Source organism: Ranitomeya variabilis, chromosome 4 (assembly GCF_051348905.1).
Source record: "Ranitomeya variabilis isolate aRanVar5 chromosome 4, aRanVar5.hap1, whole genome shotgun sequence".
In the NCBI taxonomy this organism is placed as follows: Eukaryota; Metazoa; Chordata; class Amphibia; order Anura; family Dendrobatidae; genus Ranitomeya; species Ranitomeya variabilis.
In genome coordinates this window covers 697,715,226-697,739,043 of record NC_135235.1, presented here as the reverse complement: position 1 = coordinate 697,739,043, position 23,818 = coordinate 697,715,226, and the positions used below count along the sequence as shown (strand labels likewise).

At 43.1% G+C, this 23,818-nt stretch overlaps 1 protein-coding gene across 2 annotated transcripts in view; it reads right to left on the bottom strand.

Annotated features, from left to right (window-relative positions):
* The window catches only part of LOC143767734 (uncharacterized), a 464,270-nt gene that overhangs the window by 413,475 nt on the left and 26,977 nt on the right, over positions 1-23,818 (bottom strand). Inside the window, exon 4 of one of the 2 annotated variants that reach the window (XM_077256232.1) lies at positions 10,048-12,683. In XM_077256232.1, the coding sequence (XP_077112347.1) occupies positions 10,903-12,683 (1,781 nt within the window). In that variant the 3' untranslated portion in view covers positions 10,048-10,902. Of the gene's footprint in view, positions 12,684-23,818 lie in introns of those variants that run through there. The other variant, XM_077256231.1, reaches the window with a different exon arrangement.

Here is a 23,818-nt window from a genome sequence, read left to right as displayed (position 1 = left end):
CCGTCGGTGTGTTGGTCCTCAGCTTCGGGTGAGGGATTTAGTCTGGTTATCTTCTTGTCATGTTCCTATGAAGGTTTCTTCCCCTAAGTTCAAGCCTCGATTTATTGGTCCTTATAAGATTTCTGAGATTATTAATCCAGTGTCTTTTCGTTTGGCCCTTCCAGCCTCTTTTGCCATCCACAATGTTTTCCATAGATCTTTGTTGCGGAGATATGTGGTACCCGTTGTTCCCTCTGTTGATCCTCCTGCCCCGGTGTTGGTTGAGGGGGAATTGGAATATGTGGTTGAGAAAATTTTGGATTCTCGTTTTTTGAGGCGGAGGCTTCAGTATCTTGTCAAGTGGAAGGATTATGGCCAGGAGGATAATTATTGGGTTGTTGCCTCCGATGTCCATGCCGCCGATTTGGTTCGTGCTTTTCACTTGGCTCGTCCTGATCGGCCTGGGGGCTCTGGTGAGGGTTCGGTGACCCCTCCTCAAGGGGGGGTACTGTTGTGAATTCCGCTCTTGGGCTCCCTCCGGTGGTTGTAAGTGGCACTTTTGTGAGTTCTGCTCTTAAGCTCCCTCCGGTGGTTTTGAGTGGTATGGCTGCTTCTTGGATTTAGCATCAGCAGCTGCTTCCACTGATCGTCTTTCTGGCTCGGCTATTTTAGTCTGGCCTTATCCCTCAGTCAATGCCAGTTGTCAATTGTTCCTGCTTGGAGTCACAGCTCTTTTGGATTTCCCTGACACTCTGACCAGTTCAGCAAAGATAAGTCCTTGCTTGTCCTTTTGCAGTCCACTTGTTGTGGACTTGATTGTTCAGCACATTCTATGTTTTTCTCTTAGTCCAGCTTATCAGTATGGATCTATTCAGCTAAGCAGGAATCTCTGGGCAGCAGATTTTGCCCTCCACACCTTTAGTCAGGTGTGGAGATTTTTGCATTCTCTGCGGTGGACTTTTTCTAGTTTTTATTACTGACCGCACAGTGTTCTGTCCTGTACTATCTATCTAGCTAGAAGTGGCCTCCTTTGCTACATCTTGTTTCATTCTACGCATGTCATTTTCCTCTCCACTCACAGTCATTATTTGTGGGGGGCTGTCTATCCTTTCAGGATTTTCTCTGAGGCAAGATAGCTTTCTGTTTCCATCTTTAGGGGTAGTAAGTTCTCAGGCTGTGACGAGGTGTCTAGGGAGTGACAGGAACATCCCACAGCTACTTCTAGTGTTGTGTTAAGATCAGGAACTGCGGTCAGTATAGTTAACACCTGCTCAGAGCTCGTCGCATGTCGCTCCTAAATCACCAGTCCATAACATTTACCCCAACATATGGGGTATCAGCGTACTCGGAACACATTGGAGAACAACGTTTGGGGTCCAATTTCTCCTGTTACCCTTGGGAAAAGACAAAACTGGGGGCTAAAAAATAATTTTGGGGGGAATTTTTTATTTTTTATTTTCACGGCTATGCGTTATAAACTGTAGTGAAACACTTGAGGGTTCAAAACTCTCACAACACATCTAGATGAGTTCCTTAGGGGGTCTACTTTCCAAAATGGTGTCACTTATGTTTTTTTTTACTGTTTAGGTACAATAGGGCTCTGCAAACGCAATGTGACGCCTGCAGACCATTCCATCTAAGTCTGCATTCAAAATGGCGCTCCATCCCTTCCGAGCCCTCCCATGCGCCCAAACAGTGGTTCCCCCCCACATATGGGGTATCAGCGTACTCAGGACAAATTGGAAAACAACTTTTGGGGTCCAATTTCTCCTGTTACCCTCGGGAAAATACAAAACTGGGGGCTAAAAAATAATTTTTGTGGGAAAAAAATGTTTGTTTTATTTTTACGGCTCTGCATTATAAACTTCTGTGAAGCACTTGGTGGGTCAAAGTGCTCACCACACCTCTAGATAAGTTCCTTAGTGGGTCTACTTTCCAAAATGGTGTCACTTGTGGGGGTTTCAATGTTTAGGCACATTAGTGGCTCTCCAAACGCAACATGGCGTCCCACCTCAATTCCTGTCAATTTTGCATTGAAAAGTCAAACGGCGCTCCTTCCCTTCCGAGCTCTCCTATGCGCCCAAACAGTGGTTTACCCCCACATATGGGGTATCAGCGTACTCAGGACAAATTGTACAACAACTCTTGGGGTCCAATTTCTTCTCTTACCTTTGGGAAAATAAAAAATTGTGGGCAAAAAAATCATTTTTGTGAAAAAATATGATTTTTTATTTTTACGGTTCTGCATTATAAACTTCTGTGAAGGACTTGGTGAGTCAAAGTGCTCACCACACCTCTAGATAAGCTCCTTAGGGGGTCTACTTACCAAAATGGTGTCACTTGTGGGGGGTTTCAATGTTTAGGCATATCAGGGGCTCTCCAAACGCAACATGGCGTCCCATCTCAATTCCAGTCAATTTTGCATTGAAAAGTAAAATGGCGCTCCTTCGCTTCCGAGCTCTGTCATGCGCCCAAACAATGGTTTACCCCCACATATGGGGTATCGTCATACTAAGGACAAATTGTACAACATCTTTTGGGGTCCATTTTCTCCTGTTACCCTTGGTAAAATAAAACAAATTGGAGCTGAAGTAAATTTTGTGTGAAAAAAAAGTTAACTGCTCATTTTTATTTAAACATTTCAAAAATTCATGTGAAACACCTAAAGGGTTAATAAACTTCTTGAATGTGGTTTTGAGCACCTTGAGGGGTGCAGTTTTTAGTATGGTGTCACACTTGGGTATTTTCTATCATATAGATCCCTCAAAATGACTTCAAATGAGATGTGGTCCCTAAAAAAAAATGGTGTTGTGAAAATGAGAAATTGCTGGTCAAATTTTAACCCTTATAACTCCCTAACAAAAAAAAATTTTTGTTCCAAAATTGTGCTGATGTAAAGTAGACATGTGGGAAATGTTACTTATTAAGTATTTTGTGTGACATATCACTGTGATTTAATTGCATAAAAATTCAAAGTTGGAAAATTGTGAAATTTTCTAAATTTTTGCCAAATTTCCCTTTTTTTCACAAATAAACGCAGGTAATATCAAAGAAATTTTACCACTATCATGAAGGAAAATATGTCACGAGAAAACAGTGTCAGAATCACCAGGATCCGTTGAAGCGTTCCAGAGTTATAACCTCATAAATGGACAGTGGTCAGAATTGTAAAAATTGGCCCGGTCCATAACGTGCAAACCACCATTGGGGGTGAAGGGGTTAAAGTCATTCCGGCTCCCCTCTAAGCAATCAGACGCTGCCCTTTCTTCCCCAAAACAATTCAAAGTCCTGACCAATTACAATAGGGTACGGCAAGCCCAGGACTACAGGGACGTCATGGCTGTTAAGAATCGTGAGTGTCTCAATGATTACCCTGGACACTGAATAATCCATAGGGACCCCGTGGATGCAGTAGATATCCATCTTCCTTCCAGGAACAAGATAGATAGGGAGTGTGGTGCTCACCAGGGTCAGCAGGCTCCCTGGGTCCAGAACTCCAGTCACGCATTCTACATTCACTTCCACAGTACAGCTCTGCAACATCTTGTAAGATGGAAAGTCAGTACATAATCCATGTTCAAACACTGATCCCACCAACAGTCCCTTGGCGCATACACCGCTGTCTTTTTGGGTCACCACCCCCTTTTGGTACTCCACCACACCCTTTTGTGTCACCACCCCCTTTTGGGAATCCACCCACTTTGGGATTCCACCCTGTTTGGGTTACCACCCCTTTGGGACTCCACCACCATTCGGGCAACCATCCTTCCTTGGGGTGTACGCCGTGGAATCTCCATGGCCCTCTCAGGCCCCCCACCCCTATGCACGGCAGTCTACCTGCCCCAACAGTTCCACACAGTGCGGCTCTGCACTTCTCTGCAAGGCTCTGCACCGCTCCGCAAGGCTCTGCATGGCTCCACAAAGCGAGGCTCTGCACTGCTCTGTAAAGCTCTGCACCTCTCTGCAAGGCTCTGCACCTCTGCATGGTTCCACAAGGCTCTGCACCTCTCTGCCAGGTTCTGCTCTGCAGATTTCACGGACCCGCAAATCCACAACAAGCCGCCCAGAGTTCATGGACCCGACGATCCACAACAAGCCGCCTGGAGTTCATGGACCCGCCGATCCACAACAAGCCGCCTGGAGTTCGTGGACCCACCGATCCACAGCAATCACCTGTTGAAATCCTCCTAGATACCTCCTGGACCGATGCCCGCAGTGTAGCAGCAATTGCAGGGATTGTAGCTGCTCAGATGCAGCAGGAGGAAGACAGGAGGTACGTTTCTTTAAAAGAAAATCCATGCGTGTTTATTTGCTCCATGAACCCCTAAGCACAACAAAAGGTAAACGGCCTTCAGAGCAGGCAAAACAACACAAAATGTCCTTAGCCGGGCTCTCTGATCCCTTAGGCCTGTGGGCACACAGGCTGGTGTAATGTCCAGCAGGCAGGCTCGGTCTGGAGCCACACACACAGGAGGCCTTCTATCTCCCAAGACACAGACCATGTGCAAACAACAGCCTTCATTATGTAGGCTGTAACCAAACCCACAGATGAGGTATGTGGGTAGCCAGACCCGCCTATCTCTCACAGCTACCCACCACCCGGACCCAGGTGCACTAAAGTACATCTTAGTGCTCACGTGCACTAAAGAAAAATGCTCCGGGTTAGATCACAGGGAGCAGCCATCCCTGTGACACATACCTCCCATTGATTACACTGCTATTTGCTCCTTACAGTATATAAAAATAAATCTACCCTCCAGGTCTTTTTTTACAAATTGAACTAACCATATCAGTGACTTATGCACAATAGTGACTACCTCTCTAGAATAGGAAGTGTGTGTGGCGTGTTTTTGCCATTGTATCCAAGGTTTATTCATTTTGGATATAGAGTCTGGTGTTAAGTTGGTTTTCTGAAGCCATATTATCTGTACCTGCGATTTACGTACCTGGGGAATACCATATTCCATTTTCTGGCATTTCCCAGCCACCTAATGTTCCATGAAAAAAAATGTAAGTGATGCCATAAAGACTCCATATTGAATTTTGATATAGGATACTATTCCCTTCCAAAGTGTTTACATTTTTATTTGCAGACCGCCCTTGGACGATGAAGTATAGGTACAATGCTTACAGTCAACCAGTGACCAATATTGGCCATAGAAATACAACTGGGAATGCCTATAAACTTTCCAAAACTTAAGTATAGGCATAAGAAAATGCTTATATTATTTTCTATCTATCTGAACCACTAATAACAATTATATTCATACCTCTTAAAAATCTTTTTTTAGGCTTCTACAGAATTGTTGGTCCGACCCCCCAGTTTTTGGTGAACCTAGAGGGCAACCGAGTTTTTGGGCCATGGATCAAGACGCTGGCACCGGGAGAAATGGGTATCTTGCCACCATCCCATTTCGGATTCTTAATAATCTCCATCCGCCTTTCCTAAAAGTATTAACATGGGGAGGTATCAAATCAGAACATGAATCCCACCCCTTCACTATACACTGCTGGCTAATATATTCAGGGGAGGTAAAACATCTTTTAGTTTACCAATTTATTAACATTTCAACAAGTCGATGTAAGAATAGACTCTGTTCCAATAGTCAGAGAGATATTTCAATTGGTCACTCTAATAACCGCACACAGATGTAAATATAACTATCATCAAATAATTTTTAAACAGGAACTTGCTGGGATCAGGTTAAAAGTCTCCATCTGAAACATAAAATTCAGTGTTAATACAAAATGCAAATTGCCTCTTCTGAGAAAAAGAGGACTTAAGGATATGATATATATCCTAAGTCATAGGATATCCTATGACTTAGGATAAAAGCTGAATCAGTATCTCAATGGGAATGATTTGGCTAGGTGAGAGGCTCTGGACTGGGGTCTAAGGGGTATTGTTTCTCCTTATGGAGAGTGACATACCATCTCTGGCTTGTCAAGGTAAGGGGGCTTATTTGCCATACAATGCTCCTCTGGGAAATAAAATATGCAAATTGCCTCTTCTGAAAAAAAGAGGACTTAACTCTATAGCGCTACCTGTTGGAAGTAGCGATCCTACAAGTCACAATCAACCCTTTAACGAGTCGTGCAATATGACTTGGGATAAAAGCCAAATCAGTATCTCAATTCGCAGACACGGTGTTTCGGGCTGTTGGCCCTCGTCAGTGCGAAGCATGGGAACTGATTTGGCTAGGTGAGAGGCTCTGGACTGGGGTCTAAGGGGTATCGTTTCTCCTTATGGAGACTGACATACCATCTCTGGCTTGTCAAGGTAAGGAGGCTTATTTGCCGTACAATGCTCCTCTGGGAAATAAAATATGCAAATTGCTTCTTCTGAGAAAAAGAGGACTTAACTCTATAGTGCCACCTGTTGGAAGTAGCGATCCTACAAGTCACAATCAACCCTCTAACGAGTCGTGCAATATGACTTAGGATAAAAGCCAAGTCAGTATCTCAATTCGCAGACACGGTGTTTCGGGCTGTTGGCCCTCGTCAGTGCGAAGCATGGGAACTGATTTGTTAATAGTGTTAATACAATAAACTCTTCAGATTAATATGGATTTTCATTACTATCTCTGGCTCCTTTCTCTCCTGGAAATTCACTCCTCTGCTTCCGCTGGATTCAGAAAGAAAATTACCCTCTCACCATCTACCACCATTAGTCTGGCTGGGTATGCCAGTGAATAAATCACATTGGAACTTTTCAGGCATCTCTTAGTTGATATAAATGAAGCTCTCCGTTTCTGCAAATCAGCTGAAAAATCCGGAAACCACCCGGTGTGTCCTCTCCACCCCATATACAGCAGAGAAGGTGGCTCCCAGAAATAGATCACGGATCCATTTTTCCACAAAGTCATCATTTTTTCTAAGCACATTTCCATTTTATGTTCTGTCACTCAGATACGTTCTGGCCAGAGCACCGTTTGGTCATCCAGACTCGAGATTCTGTCCTCCACCTGTTGAACTTTCTTTCCCAGATTTGACATGTCATTGCGGAGGAGTCAGGGAAGCTGTGCTGCTCTGAATGGCAGTTAGCAGTTGTGGGGATACCTGTTTCAGAGTACCATATCCTCTGGTACTTGTGACATTGATGTCTCTCCTTTAGAAAATTTGTTTAAGGGTTTCTGAATTGTCATCAAATTCTTTCCCCTGGTGTAGCTCCTCAGCTTGTCAGCTGCAGATTGTGATTTATTAGGGCTCATAATGCTTTCCCCAAATTATCTAAGCAATATCAGAGTAAGTCTTATGACTGGTTATTTAGTATGAATTGATAGGATAGCATTAGAGGTTCGGATATTAATAGTAAGAGGGTTACAAAGTCATGTCCCTAGTCAATTTTGCTGCATAATTATGTGCAACAGGTGCAATTCTCAAAAAGAGCACTAGATGGCATCAGCGCCCTGCAGCCTGCAAGTGCATAGAGTTTTATCACACTGGCCAAGTGTCTCCAGCTTTCCCCAGGAAATCACTCCAAAGAATGAGGGGAGGGGGGGAAGAGGGGAAGTTGGTTACCTTCCTTAGGCTACTTTTGCAGCGCCCCAGAGTCCTGGTCATTGCAGTAATGTCGTTCTTCCACTATTATTACGTCTGATGGCACTAAAGGAGTTCACCTTACCAGGTATCACAAGACACACACTACACTTCACACTCCAGTCCACCAGGGGGAGCCTTGCTCCTATCTATTAGGGCACTCCTCACAGTAGGGTAAAACTGGTGGGTTGGATAGGAAGTGAGTCAGAAGCAGGCTGGGCTTTGCCCATGCAACATCAAGTCAGAGAGAAGCTGACTGGGCTCTGCCCAGGCAAGACCTGTCAGGCAGACAGGGGGAAAAGAGGAACATCTGAGCTGCAGACAGAGGGTCCCTGTCAGGGGTGGGATCCTGGCAGAGGCCTAGCTCGAGATAGAAAGACACGGAGCTGCGCCTGCCCCACGTGCGGCAGCATCCTAAGAAAGGACAAGAAAGAAATTGTATTGTGGAGAGTTAGAAACGAAGTCACAGCACAAGGAGACAACACCAGAAGGAGTTCTGTCCTGTAGAGGCTGCCTCCTTCTGAGGCGCGTAGCCGGTGTCCGGAACACCGAGGGAGTAATTGACTCTACGCTTTACTTCAGAGACCGGCAGGACGGTTAATTCCAAGTTGGCTGCTCTATCTTAATACCTAAGAAGACACGGTGGCAAATTGTGGGGGTTGGGGCGTCTCTAGGGTCCCTATAAATAAGCCCCAGGCTATCCCATTCATACGGGTTGTCTTATCCATACTATCTGGGGGACAGAGAGGAAGAAATAACATCAAGAACATCTACAAAGGTTGTGAGGACTATCCCGTGGTGCTCAGCAGGGAGGTACTACAACACACAGGCGCTAGTAGGAAGGCTACTGATTTCCACCTGGATAAGGGGACTCTGGATGTGCCTTCAGACCGGCCGGACTCTGCCTGCCCTGTGATCCGTACTCTGGACTGTGGATGCTTTAGTCTTCAGTAAAGGTAAAGAGACTGCACCCTTTGTGTCCTCGTTATTCACTGCGCCTTACATTGACCACCATCACCATCTACACTTCTGGGAAGCCCTGGGGATACACTTCACCTGTGGGAAGGTACACCATCTAGCTGCCATTCCATCACCCCAGCGGACCCCTAAGCAGCGTCGGTCACTCTGCCCAATTACCACAGGTAGCATCACGAACACTATCAATCCATACAAACTCTACCCTTTAATTGGACGTCCCTCATAGGGCCACAGGCCGGGTCAGGCCACCGTGACATCCCCAGCGGGAACTGAAGGACCCGGTACCGAGTACCCCATCGCCCTTACGTGGGAGCGCTCCACTTTCACCCTTGCTTCGTGTGACGTACGTCGCAATGCGTCGTTTTGGTGAAAAAACGCATCCTGCAAAGTTGCCCGCAGGATGTGTTATTTCTCCATAGACTTGCTTTAGCGATGCATTGGAATGTATGGCCTTACGTCGCATCTGTCGTGTGATGGATGCGTCGTGTTTTGGCGGACCGGCGGCACAAAAAAAAGTTCCATGTAACGCTTTTTTGTGCATCGTGTCCGCCCCCTCCTCCCCGGACATTACAGTGGGGCAGCGGATGCATTGAAAAACTGCATCCGCTGCCCCCGTTGTTCATTTATTTCACAATGTCCGTCGGTACATTGGGCCGACGCATGGCGACGGCCCCGTACCGACGGAAGTGTGAAAGTAGCCTTAGGCTGCCGTCACACTAGCAGTATTTGGTCAGTATTTTACATCAGTATTTGTAAGCCAAAACCAGGAGTGGGTGATAAATGCAGAAGTGTTGCATATGTGTCTATTATACTTTTCCTCTAATTGTCCCACTCCTGGTTTTTGCTTACAAATACTGATGTAAAATACTGACCAAACACTGATAGTGTTACGGCAGCCTTAGTCTGTAAACCCCCGTACCTCTGCTGCAGCTAGCCAGCTATCTTCCCCAGCTGTTTCAGGATCTCCTGCCTGCCTCGTCGTGTCTCTCCCCCAACTCCAATGTCTTCTCCACGTACCAGGGAAATCCCAAGATGGCCGCGGCACCTCAGGTCAGTTCCCACCACCAGCGGTCTCGTGTCTCCAGGGGACCCAGGTCTCAGCACCCAGGCCACAGGCGCTCTCATCAGCCCCCTCGATGTCTTCAACTCACCCGGGAATCGACCTGCAGGTGAGTCACTGGCCGTGCATAGCAGATGCCTGTCGACTCCGAGCGCATTCAGCGCGCCGCTGCCTCAGCTCTGCACGTGTGCCGATTTCCGGGACAAGTGCTGACTCAAATCCTTCCTCTCGGCTCCCTAATGTCTTCTCCAGCCGTACTGAGACAACAACCTGCCGTTTACTAGGCAGGAACCCGATGTTTGTGAAAATGATGGGGAGAGCTCAGTGCTGCACATCTGCTTTCTTCAGTGTCTTAGCCACGCCCCATCTGAGTTAGTTTTGATGGTCAACAAAATATGATTTTCTAGTACTTTATTTTTCACACTCTACAGTAGGTATGATAATGGTTTCTCTCTGTGTGAGATTTTTGATGTTTAAAGGGGATATCCACTACTTGGAAAACCCCTTCTCACTGGAATGGAAAAGATTTATCCAGCTTCTACTCTACAATTCCAAGACATGTTTAAAGTTATGAATTCTTTATTTTTTCAAAGTTAAAATATATATTCTTTTTTTCTTCCTTGGTTGAAACATGCAGGGAAAATGTATTTAAAGATCATAGAAAACATAGGGAAAAGACTAGTAGAATTCCAAATGCTTTTTGAAAGCAAGTGCATTCTTAAACTTGGTTCACTGTCTTCACTTTTTGGACACGTCAAACAATAAGAGTAAGCCAGAGCGCAGCCGCAGCCTTGGCTTCCTGTTGGTGTTCAATATATCCGAAGTCAGGAACAGTGAATCTATCAGCATGTGGAAAACGGGGAAAAAGGATTTTCACAGTGCTCACCAGAGTATCACAGGACCATGGGTGCCAGGTTCAATGTCGCTGGAGTCTACTTATAAATGCAGGCAAAAAAGAAAAAAAGAGCACCAGGTGATTTCCATAAAAATTCTAATTTTGTCTGATTTAATCCATTGTTTGTAAAAAGTTAAAAACATACATGTTGCCTGCAAGAACAGTGAAGCTAGTGCTGATTGCACGCTGGGCTTGTGTTATGTAACAACCTCACATGAGCCCCAGGAAAGTGACTGCTAAGACCCTTGAACAGCGCAGGCATGCAAAATGAGTGTTTTTATTTGAAAGAGGACAAACATGAGGAATGACAAGGTGTTGTCCTAGTAATGGACAACCCCTTTAAGAAATACAATTTTCGGTTAAAACATTTCCAACATTCTTAACATGAAAAATGCTTCTCCCTTTGTGACTTCTCTGATGTTAAAGAGATGAATTTAGTGTAATATATTTCCTACATTATGAACATGGAAAAAGACTTCTCCCCTGTGTGGGTTCTTTGGTGTATAACAACATTCCATTTCTTTTTAAAACATTTCCCACATTCTGGACAGGAAAAAGGCTTCTCTCCTGTGTGACTTCTCTGGTGCGTAACCAAAACTGATTTCTGATTAAAACATTTGCCACATTCTGAACAGGAAAAAGGCTTCTCCCCTGTGTGGGTTCTCTGGTGCGTAACCAAAACTGATTTCTCATTAAAACATTTGCCACATTCTGAACATGAAAAAGGTTTCACTCCTGTGTGGGTTCTCTGGTGCGTAACCAAAGCCGATTTCTGTTTAAAACATTTCTCACATTCTGCACAAGAAAAAGGTTTCACCCCTGTGTGAGTTCTCTGGTGTGTAACCAAAGCCGATTTCTGTTTAAAACATTTCTCACATTCTGCACAAGAAAAAGGTTTCACCCCTGTGTGAGTTCTCTGGTGTGCAACCAATGCTGATTTCTGTTTAAAACATTTCCCACATTCTGAACAGGAAAAAGGCTTCTCCCCTGTGTGGGTTCTTTGGTGCTTAACCAAAACTGATTTCTCATTAAAACATTTGCCACATTCTGAACATGAAAAAGGTTTCACTCCTGTGTGGGTTCTCTGGTGTATAACAAGCTTATATTTCTGGTTAAAACATTTCCCACATTCTGAACAGGAAAAAGGCTTCTCCCCTGTGTGGGTTCTCTGGTGCTTAACCAAAGCTGATTTCTCATTAAAACATTTGCCACATTCTGAACATGAAAAAGGTTTCACCCCTGTATGGGTTATTTGGTGTATAACAAGATTGTATTTCTGGTTAAAACATTTCCCACATTCCGAACAGGAAAAAGGCTTCTGCCCTGAGTGGGTTCTCTGGTGCTTAACCAAAACTGATTTCTCATTAAAACATTTGCCACATTCTGAGCATGAAAAAGGTTTCACCCCTGTGTGGGTTCGGTGGTGCGTAACCAAAGCCGATTTCTGATTAAAACATTTCCCACATTCTGAACAGGAAAAAGCCTCCCCTGTGTGGGTTTTTTGGTGTTTAACAAGATTCCATTTCTGGATAAAACATTTTCCACATGCTGAACAGGAAAAAGGCTTCTCCCCTGTGTGGGTTCTCTGGTGCTTAACCAAAACTGATTTCTCATTAAAACATTTGCCACATTCTAAACATGAAAAAGGTTTCACCCCTGTGTGGGTTCTGTGGTGCGTAACCAAAGCCGATTTCTGTTTAAAACATTTTCCACATTCTGAACAGGAAAAAGGCTTCTCCCCTGTGTGGGTTCTCTGGTGCTTAACCAAATCTGATTTATCATTAAAACATTTCCCACATTCTAAACAGGAAAAAGGCTTTTCCCCTGTGTGTCTTCTTTGGTGTCTAACAAGATAAGATTTATGTTTAAAACATTTTCCACACTTGGAACAAGAAAATCTTTTCTCCACTGTGTGAATTTTTGGATGTTTAAGAAAAGACTTTTCGATGGGAAAACTGTTTCCATATTCTGGACATGAAAATGACTTCTTTGATTTAGGAGTATTTCCGTTTTTAACGTTTATTTTGTGATTCTGATTTTCCTTAGTTGTCACCAATGAATCAGAAGACAGGACCTGTTTCAAAGGATCAGATGATAGGTCTTTGCTGTGAAGGGATGATGGTATAGCTGGAGTAATGGCATTAACTTCAATTGTATCCAGTGGGATCTCAAAATCATCCGATCTAAAAATTAAAGATGTCAGCTGTTCCTCTGATCTCCCGGTACAGTCATCTGCCAAGATATAAACCAGTTATTATTTTTGAATAAAATATCTTGAATGTCATTTACCATTTCTACTTCAACTGTCTGTAAAAATGCACAAGTTATGTAAAAACATTGAATTCTTCACCAAGACAATGACAGCTCACAGTCTAATAGAAAATCTCATAGGATGAAACAGTGGAGTGTGGTGTTCAACTGTTTGTTCATTCTGCCTCCCAAATATGGAACAAAAAGCCACACAGAAACATTATGTTGACGAACCTAATACCAATAAAAACTTCTATTCATCTAACAAAAAACAAGTCCCCACTCAGGTCCATCATCTGTCAGTGGAAAAACAGAAGGTTTCCACATTATTAGTGGCTCAAAGACTCTTGAAAATTAACATGGCTTCCATTAACCAATCAAGTCAAATTTCCCCCTCACCTCTGAGCCTTTCAGTATGCCCAAACCACATGTATTTGACATTGCTCTAGTGAGAAGAACCCACTTAATTTACGGTGTGTGTGTCTCCTGGCGCACAATCAGTGCACTGTATAAAATGGCATATTTGGCATTTGTTTTCTCCTACATCCACTGTGTGCTAATTTCCAGAAATTGCCTATGGAATAAAAAAATGCCATGATTCCAATAGATTAGTTCTCTGAGGGTTATAATTTCCAAAATGGAGTCATTTTATGGGTATTCCTACAGCTCTGATTTTTCAGAAATGTTGTCAAATTAGGGCTTCTGCAGATGGTGGGTCACATCTCTTCTAGGATCTGCCCCTATAATGTCAGCAGGCTTGTCCTTATTCATATGGCTGGCCAGGCTAAAAACGGAGTAGACATTGGTACCAGAAGCTCTGGACGACATAGGATTGATTAAGCCATAAAGATTAGGGTGCCTGGGACAAGTAGTACCTTCTAGTCTGGCAGTATGGGAGTATGTGTTGTCCAGCTGAAGTAATCTGCTCCCTTATATAGCCAATTGGATAGCACCATATTCTACGAAAGCTCAAAGCATATTGAAGGAAGCTGCCAGATACAGCCTTGTTTTTCTCTGGTTCGGTCCTCTATGTTCAGCTCACGGCTTGTGTATTTGTTTCCTGTTGTGATCCCGGCCTGTTTGCTGACTACTCTTATGTCTTCTGATTTTGTATTTTCTCTGCCTTACTGATTTTGACCCGGCTACCTGACTATTGTTCTTCCCATGTCACACCACCGAACAGCAGGCAACACTGTGGGCCAAGCCAGGTGGGTCTCTATGTAAGTCCAGATCCATGTAGAGGTGTTAAAGGGTAATGGGCAAGACAATCCCTGGGATCAGGAAGATGGAGTAGATTGCGCCAAGCCTGTTTGTGATGGCCATCTTTTGAGCTGATAGGTGGCCACAAACACTGCTCCTAGTACTTTGTGTCTGCAAGCTATTCCAGTAAGATCTGGATTCAAATAGCTAAATGGTGTTCTTTCCCTTCTCAACCCTGAAATGTGCCCAGACAGTAATGTACAACCATATATAGGGAATTGTCGGATACAAGAGAAGTTGTAAAATAATGTGTGAGGTCTATCTGTTTGCTATTACCCTTTGTGAAAGTGAAAAAATTTGGGATTATATTTTCTGAAGAATTCTAAAATTATCACCACATGAAGTGACACACGTCAGATTTGAAAAATGGACCCTGATTAGGAATATAAAACTGGCTGCAGGAACTGGTTATCAGAGTATTTTTGGAACTAACTACTGTAGTCAAAAACTGTAACTATAGACAATAACACATCTACTGAAATTATCAAACTCAACAAACTTCATTAGTAAACAATGAGTGATCAGAGGTGAAACCTCTCTGGAGCAGTTACAGTATGGAGCTTGGTGGTTCTTGGCAATCTAAATTATCATAATTTTCTGTCAGATGAGTTTCAAGAAGAAATATTAGATAGTCAAAGAAAAGAGAAGAGAAAGTATTAGTGCTCCCCATATCAGGAGAGATTGTGCAGTAATCTGAATTCTTTAGGATTGAAAACAACTTGAAATTTATGACATGGAGTGAATCCATGAAACCAAGGCTCGAGCCATGCCAACATCTTCTGCAGGCGTAAATAAATGTATTTTACAGCCATCAGCCATGCACAGCTTAGCGATATATCATGGGACAGGTGTAATATTTTGTGTGTAGTTTATCATAATCCTCCTTGAAGTTAGTTAGTTTTAAAGAAATTGAAAAGTCATGATAAAAGGAAACTCTGTTGTTATTGTACAGAAATTCACACTTGGCCTCACTGTGCATTTAACCCCTTAAGCCCCAAGGGTGGTTTGCACGCCAATGACCGGGCCAATTTTTACAATTCTGACCACTGTCCCTTTATGAGGTTATATCTCTGAAACGCTTCAACGAATCCCAGTGATTCTGACTTTGTTTTCTCGTGACATATTTTACTTCATGATACTGGTAAAATTTCTTCGATATAACTTGCATTTATTTGTGAAAAAAACGGAAATTTGGCGAAAATTTTGAAAATGTTGCAATTTTCCAAATTTGAATTTTTATGCCCTTAAATCACAGAGATATGTCACACAAAATAATTAATAAGTAACATTTCCCACATGTCTACTTTACATCCGCACAATTTTGGAACCAAATTTTTTTTTGTTAGGGAGTTATAAGGGTTAAAAGTTGACCAGCAATTTCTCATTTTTACAACACCAATATTTTTTAGGGACCACATCACATTTGAAGTCATTTTGAGGAGTCTATATGATAGAAAATAACCAAGTGTGGCACCATTCTAAAAACAGCACTCCTCAAGGTGCTCAGAACCACATTCAAGAAGTTTATTAACCCTTCAGGTGTTTTACATGAATTTTTGGAATGTTTAAAAAAAAAAATGAACATTTAACTTTTTTTCACAAAAAATTTACTTCAGCTCCAATTTGTTTTATTTTACCAAGGGTAAGAGGAGAAAATGGACCCCAAAAGTTGTTGTGCCATTTGTTATGAGTACGCCGATACCCCATATGTGGGGGTAAACCACTGTTTGGGCGCATGGCAGAGCTCGGAAGGGAACGAGCGCCATTTGACTTTTCAATGCAAAATTGACTGGAATTGAGATGGGACGCCATGTTGCGTTTGGAGAGTCCCTAATGTGCCTAAACATTGAAACCCCCCACAAGTGACACCATTTTGGAAAGTAGACCCCCTAAGGAACTTATCTAGATGTGAGGTGAGCACTTTGACCCACCAAGTGCTTTACAGAAGTTTATAATGCAGAGCCGTCAAAATAAAAATCATATATTTTTCACAAATATGATCTTTTCGCCCCAAATTTTTTATTTCCCAAGGGTAAGAGAAGAAATTGGACCCCAAAAGTTGTTGTGCCATTTGTTCGGAGTACGCCGATACCCCATATGTGGGAGTAAACCACTGTTTGGGCGCATGGCAGAACTCGGAAGGGAAGGAGCGCCATTTGACTTTTCAATGCAAAATTGACTGGAATTGAGATGGGACACCATGTCACGTTTGAAGAGCCCCTGATGTGCTTAAACATTGAAACCCCCCACAAGTGACACCATTTTGGAAAGTAGACCCCCTAAGGAATTTATCTAGATGTGTTTTGACAGCTTTGAACCCCCAAGTGTTTCACTACAGTTTATAACGCAGAGCCGTGAAAAAAAAAATCTTTTTTTTCCACAAAAATTATTTTTTAGCCCCCTGTTTTGTATTTTTCCAAGGGTAACAGGAGAAATTGGACCCCAAAAGTTGTTGTCCAAATTGTCCTGAGTACGCTCATACCCCATACGTGGGGGGGGGGGGAACCACCGTTTGGGTGCATGGCAGAGCTCGGAAGGGAAGGAGCGCCATTTGGAATGCAGACTTAGATGGATTGGTCTGCATGCATCACGTTGCATTTGCAGAGCCCCTGATGCACCTAAACAGTAGAAACCACCCACAAGTGACACCATGTGTTGTGAGAACTTTGAACCCCCAAGTGTTTCACTACAGTTTATAAAGCAGGGTCGTGAAAATAAAAATTAATTTTTTCCCCAAAAAATGTTTTTTTAGCCCCCCAAATTTTTATTTTCCCAAGGGTAACAAGAGAAATTGGACCCCAATTGTTGTTGTCCAATTTGTCTTGAGTATGCTAAAACCCCATATGTTGGAGTAAACCCCTGTTTTGGCGCTCGGAAGGGAAGGAGCACTGTTTTACTTTTCCAACGCAGAATTGGCTGGAATTGAAATTGGACGCCATGTCGCGTTTCGAGAGCCCTGATGTGCCTAAACAGTGGAAACCCATAGTTCTAACAGAAACCCTATCCCAAACACACCCCTAACCCTAATCCCAACCATAACCCTAACCACACCCCTATCCCTGACACACCCCTAACCCTAATCCCAACCGTAAATGTAATCCAAAGCTTAACCCTAACTTTAGCCCCAACCCTAACTTTAGCCCCAACCCTAACCCTAGCCCTAAGCCTAAGACTAGCCCTAACACTAGCCCTGACCCTAACCCTAGCCCTAACCCTAACCCTAATGGGAAAATGGAAATAAATACATTTTTTTAATTTTTTTATGTTTCCCTAACTAAGGGGTTGATGAAGGGGGGTTTGATTTACTTTTATAGCTTTTTTTAGCCGATTTTTATGATTGGCAGCTGTCACACACTAAAAGACGCTTTTTATTGGAAAAAATATTTTTTGCATTACCGCATTCTGAGAGCTATAATTTTTCCATATTTTGGTCCACAGAGTCATGTGAGGTCTTGTTTTTTGCGGGACGAGTTGACATTTTTTTATTGGTACCATTTTTGGGCATGTGACATTTTTTGATCGCTTTTTATTCCGATTTTTGTGAGGCAGAATGACCAAAAACCAGCTATTCATGAATTTAGTTTGGGGGGGGGGGCGTTTATACCGTTCCACGTTTGGTAAAATGGATAAAGCAGTTTTATTCTTCGGGTCAGTACGATTGCAGCGATACCTCATTTACATTTTTTTATGTTTTGGCGCTTTTATACGATAAAAACTATTTTATAGAAAAAATAATTATTCTTGCATCGCTTTATTGTGAAGACTATAACTTTTTTATTTTTTGCTGATGATGCTGTATGGCGGCTCGTTTTTTGCGGGACAAGATGACGTTTTCAGCGGTACCATTGTTATTTATATCCGTTTTTTTGATCGCGTGTCATTACACTTTTTGTTCGGTGGTATGATAATAAAACGTTATTTTTTGCCTCTTTTTTTTTACGGTGTTCACTGAAGGGGTTAACTAGTGGGACTGTTTTATAGGTTAGGTCGTTATGGACATGGCGATACTAAATATGTGTACTTTTATTTTTTTTTTATTTAGATAAAGAAATGTATTTATGGGAACAATATATATTTTTTATTTAGGTTTTTTTTTTTTACACATTTAAAAAAATTGTTTTTTCACTTTTTTACTTTGTCCCAGGGGGGAAATCACTGTATAGTGACAGATCGCTGATCTGACACTTTGCAGAGCACTGTGTCAGATCAGCGATCTGACATGCAGGGCTCCTGGCTTACCAGCGCCTGCTCTGAGAAGGCACTTGGTAAGCCACCTCCCTGCAGGAACCGGAAGTAGCCCCGCGGCCATTTTGGATCCGGGGCCTGCAGGGAGGAGACGCTCGGTACAAGGTGCGATGCTTCCCTGTACTGCCGGAACACTGCGATCATGTTTGATCGCAGTGTGCCGGGGGTTAATGTGCCACGGGCGGTCCCTGACCGCTCCTGGCACATAGTGCCGGATGTCAGCTGCCATAGTCAGCTGACACCTGGCCACGATCGGCCGCGCTCCCCCGTGAGCGCGGCCTTTCGCATATGACCTACTATCCCGTCACTGGGAATTAAGTCCCAGGTCACCTTGATGGGATAGTACGTCATATGGGATTAAGGGGTTAATGTTGTTGATCATAAAAGCAAAGTTTGGCCAGAAAGACTGGACCTGGTCTTGTAGGGACCATATGAGAACATTCAGCAGCACAGAAGAGGAAGAAGGTAAATTCATCCAATAAGATATCAGGATTCTAGGAATCCAACAGCATCATTACCCCTATATCCCTATTTTTCTTCAAGTGATTTTCTTACTTGTTAGCACATTCTATGTCATTTGGCTTTGTAGTTTACAGATCTGGGCTGTTAATGGTCAGTGACTACTAATCCCCGGGGGGTAGTTGGATTCTCCAGGTTATAAGTTCTATAGAAAAGGATTTAATTTCACAAAGTAATTTCAACATTTCCAAATAGAGCAGAATGTTGTGGTCTATAGGCAAAATGGTGGTCACACTCCCTGAGTGTATGGATTATTTATCGGACATAGCGTTCCCCTCACTGAGTCCAACCCAGCAGGCTTTTATGGAGGCCGAGTTTACTCTGGAGGAGGTGGAGCATGCTATAGTGGACATGGCTACCGGGAAGGCCCCTGGACCTGACGGGTTTCCCGCTGAGTTCTATAAAAAATATCGGAGCCACCTGGCACCACTTTTATTAAAGGTACTCCGGAGTATATGGAAGGGAGAGTTTATGCCTGAAACATTTTACGATGCAAATATTATTGTACTTAAGAAGGAGGGAAAGGACCCCCTGGAGTGTGGGTCGTATCGCCCCATATCATTGGTGAATGTAGATTATAAGATCTTCACTAAAATCTTGGCCACCAGGCTAAATACAATCATACTAGACCTTATACACCCAGATCAGACTGGCTTTATGCCTGGGAAAAGTACCTCCATCAATATTAGACGGGTCCAATCAGTGATTCAATATAGCTCTTTAGAACTGGATAATAACTGGGCACTGGCGTCACTAGATACAGCCAAAGCGTTCGACTCTCTTGAGTGGCCTTTCCTCTCCGCATGCCTACGGAAATACGGGGACAAATTTATTAGAGGGATAGATACACTATATAGGAATCCTAGGGCACGGGTAATTGTGAATAACTCTATCTCTGAGTCTTTTACCTTGCACAGGGGAACCCGTCAGGGATGTCCTCTATCCCTGGCTCTCTTTGCCCTCGCGATAGAAGCTTTAGCAATACGCATAAGGTCCTCTACGGATATTAAAGGAATTAATGTTGCGGATCGTATGGATACCATTGGTCTTTATGCCGATGACATGATCATATTTATGGACAAAATAGAAGAAACGCTACCGCAAGTAATAACGACCATCGACAAATTTAGTAAATTCTCCGGTCTCTATATAAATTGGGACAAGTCTGCCCTGATGCTCTGTCTCATGCTCCAATACCCTGTCTCGAAAATCTCTCGTCACTACCTGTAGTCTCCAGTTTCAAATATTTGGGTATTCATATGTCCCAATATAGTCGGCTAGACCTACAACGTAACATTCACCCACTATTAGACCTGGTCAAATCATAGTTTATAACCTGGAGCAAACTTCCCCTCTCTGTTGCAGGCTGCATCAATTTAATTAAAATGATATTGCTCCCCAAACTTAATTATTGTCTCCAACACAGTGCCATGCCAATACCCAAGTCTTTCTTCGCAAATATAAATTCCCTAACTACATCCTTTATATGGGGGAAGACCAGACCCAAACTTAAACTATCTACTCTGCAGAGACAAAAAGGGGGGGGTGGGGCGGCTTTACCAGACTTTTATCTGTACTATCTTGCCGGACAAGCTAAAGGTACCTTCACACGAAACGACGCTGCAGCGATAGCGACAACGATGCCGATCGCTGCAGCGTCGCTGTTTGATCGCTGGAGAGCTGTCACACAGACCGCTCTCCAGCGACCAACGATGCCGAGGTCCCCGGGTAACCAGGGTAAACATGGGGTTGCTAAGCGCAGGACCGCGCTTAGTAACCCGATGTTTACCCTGGTTACCAGCGTAAAATGTAAAAAAAACAAACAGTACATACTTACATTCACGTCCCCCGGCGTCCGCTTCCTGCACTGACTGACTGACTGAGCGCCGGCAGTAGCAGGGCACAGCGGTGACGTCACCGCTGTGCTGTGCTTTCACTTTCACTTTGCGGCGCTCAGTCAGTGTGGGAAGCAGACGGCAGGGGACGCGAATGTAAGTATGTACTGTTTGTTTTTTTTACATTTTACACTGGTAACCAGGGTAAACATCGGGTTACTAAGCGCGGCCCTGCGCTTAGTAACCCGATGTTTACCCTGGTTACCAGTGTAAAATATTGCTGGCATCGTTGCTTTTGCTGTCAAACACAATGATACACGGCGATCGGACGACCAAATAAAGTTCTGAACTTTATTCAGCGACCAGTGACATCACAGCAGGATCCTGATCGCTGCTGCGTGTCAAACTAAACGATATCGCTAGCGAGGACGCTGCAACGTCACGGATCACTAGCGATATCGTTACAAAGTCGTTTCGTGTGAAGGTACCTTAAGGCATTGAGCAAATAGATGCCTAATAACTCCCTACCTAATTCAGAGAGTCATTTGTTCCATTCTGCCCGGATTGATTGTCCAGTGGGATTTTTGGAAACAGAGAAAGTCAATGCTCCCCGTTTGCTGCCTTTACTTCGACTGGCGAGATTGATATGGAGACAAATCAAAAAAATTATTAAATTTGCAGATGTAATAGCTGAAATGCCCCTATGGCATAATAGTTATTTCCCAGAATTACTGAATCACCCATCTACTGAGTTCTGGATCTCGTGCGGTGTTCTCTCGGTGGGCAATGTACATGACCAAGGGGTTTTTGTATCCTTCGAACAATGACGGGATACCTACAATATCCCAAGATCTCAATTCTTCCGTTATTTACAGCTAAGGTCAGCTTTTCAATCATATATGCGAAATATAGGTGCGGGTCGAGCGATCTCGTCTCTACAGCTGTGTGAAGTTGGCACCCCATGTTCTCAAAAGATGAATAAAAATACACCATTCGTTTGTGCTGCGTTTGTGCCGCAAAAATGAACGTTTGCGCCGCTTTGTTTCCCGAGATATTGCGCGTTATATTTTTATGAAGCTCCGCCCACTTTCCACCCCATGTTCTTAAATTTTAAAAATGAATACACCATTCGTTTGTGCTGCGTTTGTGCTGGTTTGTGCTGCATAAATAAACGTTTGCACCGCTTTGGTTTCCGAGATATTGCGCGCTCAATTTGCTGAAACTCCACCCACTTTCCACCCCATGTTCTTAAATTTTAAAAATGAATACACCATTCGTTTGTGCTGGTTTGTGCTGCTTTGGTTTTTGAAATCTCGCACTGAGTTTGTGCCTCAAATCACTGTAACTGATATATGGATAAAGGGAGATAAAAAGAAATGAAAAACACCGGCTAGCCATAGCAATTTTATAATAAAAAAAAATGTATAAATTGTTCCTTACTAGACCCCATACTTCATTTCGATTTCCTGCTTGTGATGCCCCTCCCACACACACTGTAACTTGGTGAAAGGCCTAAGCAAATGTATGCCTAACAATCTGACTACTAGCTGAGAGACTCCCAGGGTAAATCAAGTGTACTTACTTATTTGAGCTGAAAATGTGCTAAACTGTCTTGGTAGATTTCTGCAAAGCTATTACCTGAGCAAAGAAACTTTAGTTCAATCATAGAGTTGTACTTTTATCTATCTACAACAGTGATTCCCAAGCAGGGTGCCTGCAGGTGTTGCAAAACTACAACTCCCAGCATGACCGGACAGTCAAAGGCTGTCCGGGAATGCTGGGGGTTGTAGTTCTCCAACACATCAAGTTGTTTGTAATTACAGTAATGCTTTAACCCATTAAAAGAGTACTCTGCTGCAAAACTTATCCCCTATCCCACCCCCCGGGGGGGGGGGGGGTTTGGTACTGACCACTGGGACCCCCTGCAATCTCCTGCAGTGGCCCTCAGTGCTCCCCTGCATGGAGCAATCACCGCCCTGTGCAGAGTGACTGCCAACCACAGGGCTTTGCTGTGGCAGGCATGCCCCCACCATTTATTACTATGGGAGAGGCAGAGATACACAATACACTTTTCATCTGTAAAAGTAGAGAGAAGTGAGCGTGCTAAGAATAGGATTATTTAATCTCAGTACAGTGATCCCTCAACACATACAATGGCCCCAACATACGATCATTTCAACATATGAAGGACTCTGTTGAATGCAGCATCACCTGCTGCTCCAGTATGGTTTTAACATACGATGATTCACCTGGAACTAATTACCATTGTATGTTGAGGGACCACTGTATCTTAGCTATTAAAAATTATGTAATCAATTATTTTCCATATAATACACTGCATGTAAAACTAAAAAAAAACATTTTTTGTTTTGATCAGATGCCCAGGAAGCCAGCCTGTGACTATGATGACATTATAAATGTCATCTGTTCTTCACATGAAAAAATTATTACAGGACAGGCAATAGCATTCCCCTCAGAAAAAGTATGGGTAGACTTGTGTCACAAATTAAATAACAAAATGTCACCAAAAAACCTTTACACGTTTGTAAAGACAAATCGGCACAATGTATGGGAAGCCCTTGGTCTGTACAAAATATCCCAAAACAACCTTCCAACAGTGAGAGCTCAGAAGGAACAGAGAGTCATTCATCAGTTCAGTGCTATGACATTCAGTTTGAGTTCAGTCTTTCTTTTCAGAGCTGGATCAAAATTTGGCCTGAAAAAGTAATTTACAATGACAAATCTATGTATGCTGATAAAAGAGAATACACAATCTTAAAACCTGGTACATGGACTCACATATTGAATGAGGAGATCTGGAAAAATATCAAGTCATCGTGCACACTTAAATTCAGGAGGGCAAAGGTTTATCCAAATGTTGTATCTAACTACATAGATATAACAGGGTGCTGCACAGAGTGTGATGCACAACTATCCATAAAAGTTGAAGAAATACCAGAGATTGCTAAGCCAGTAGTGCTTAAGTGTATGATCTGCAATATTGATGACAGTCTCCACACAGGAAAATCAAAACGTAAATTATCAGGAGATTTAAGAAAAAGGTTGTCAAAAGAACTCTGGGAAGGACGAAAACAAGCACATGTATGGCGAGCAGCTGAGGCTTATAAAGTTATGGATGTTGGTGACCCTGAGCCTAGCCATCTACCAAATCTAGCAACGTTAAGAAAAGCCAAGCAAGAGATTGGCGAAAGAGAGTTAATGCACAAGGACCCAATTCTTTCATTACATCTCCTGAAA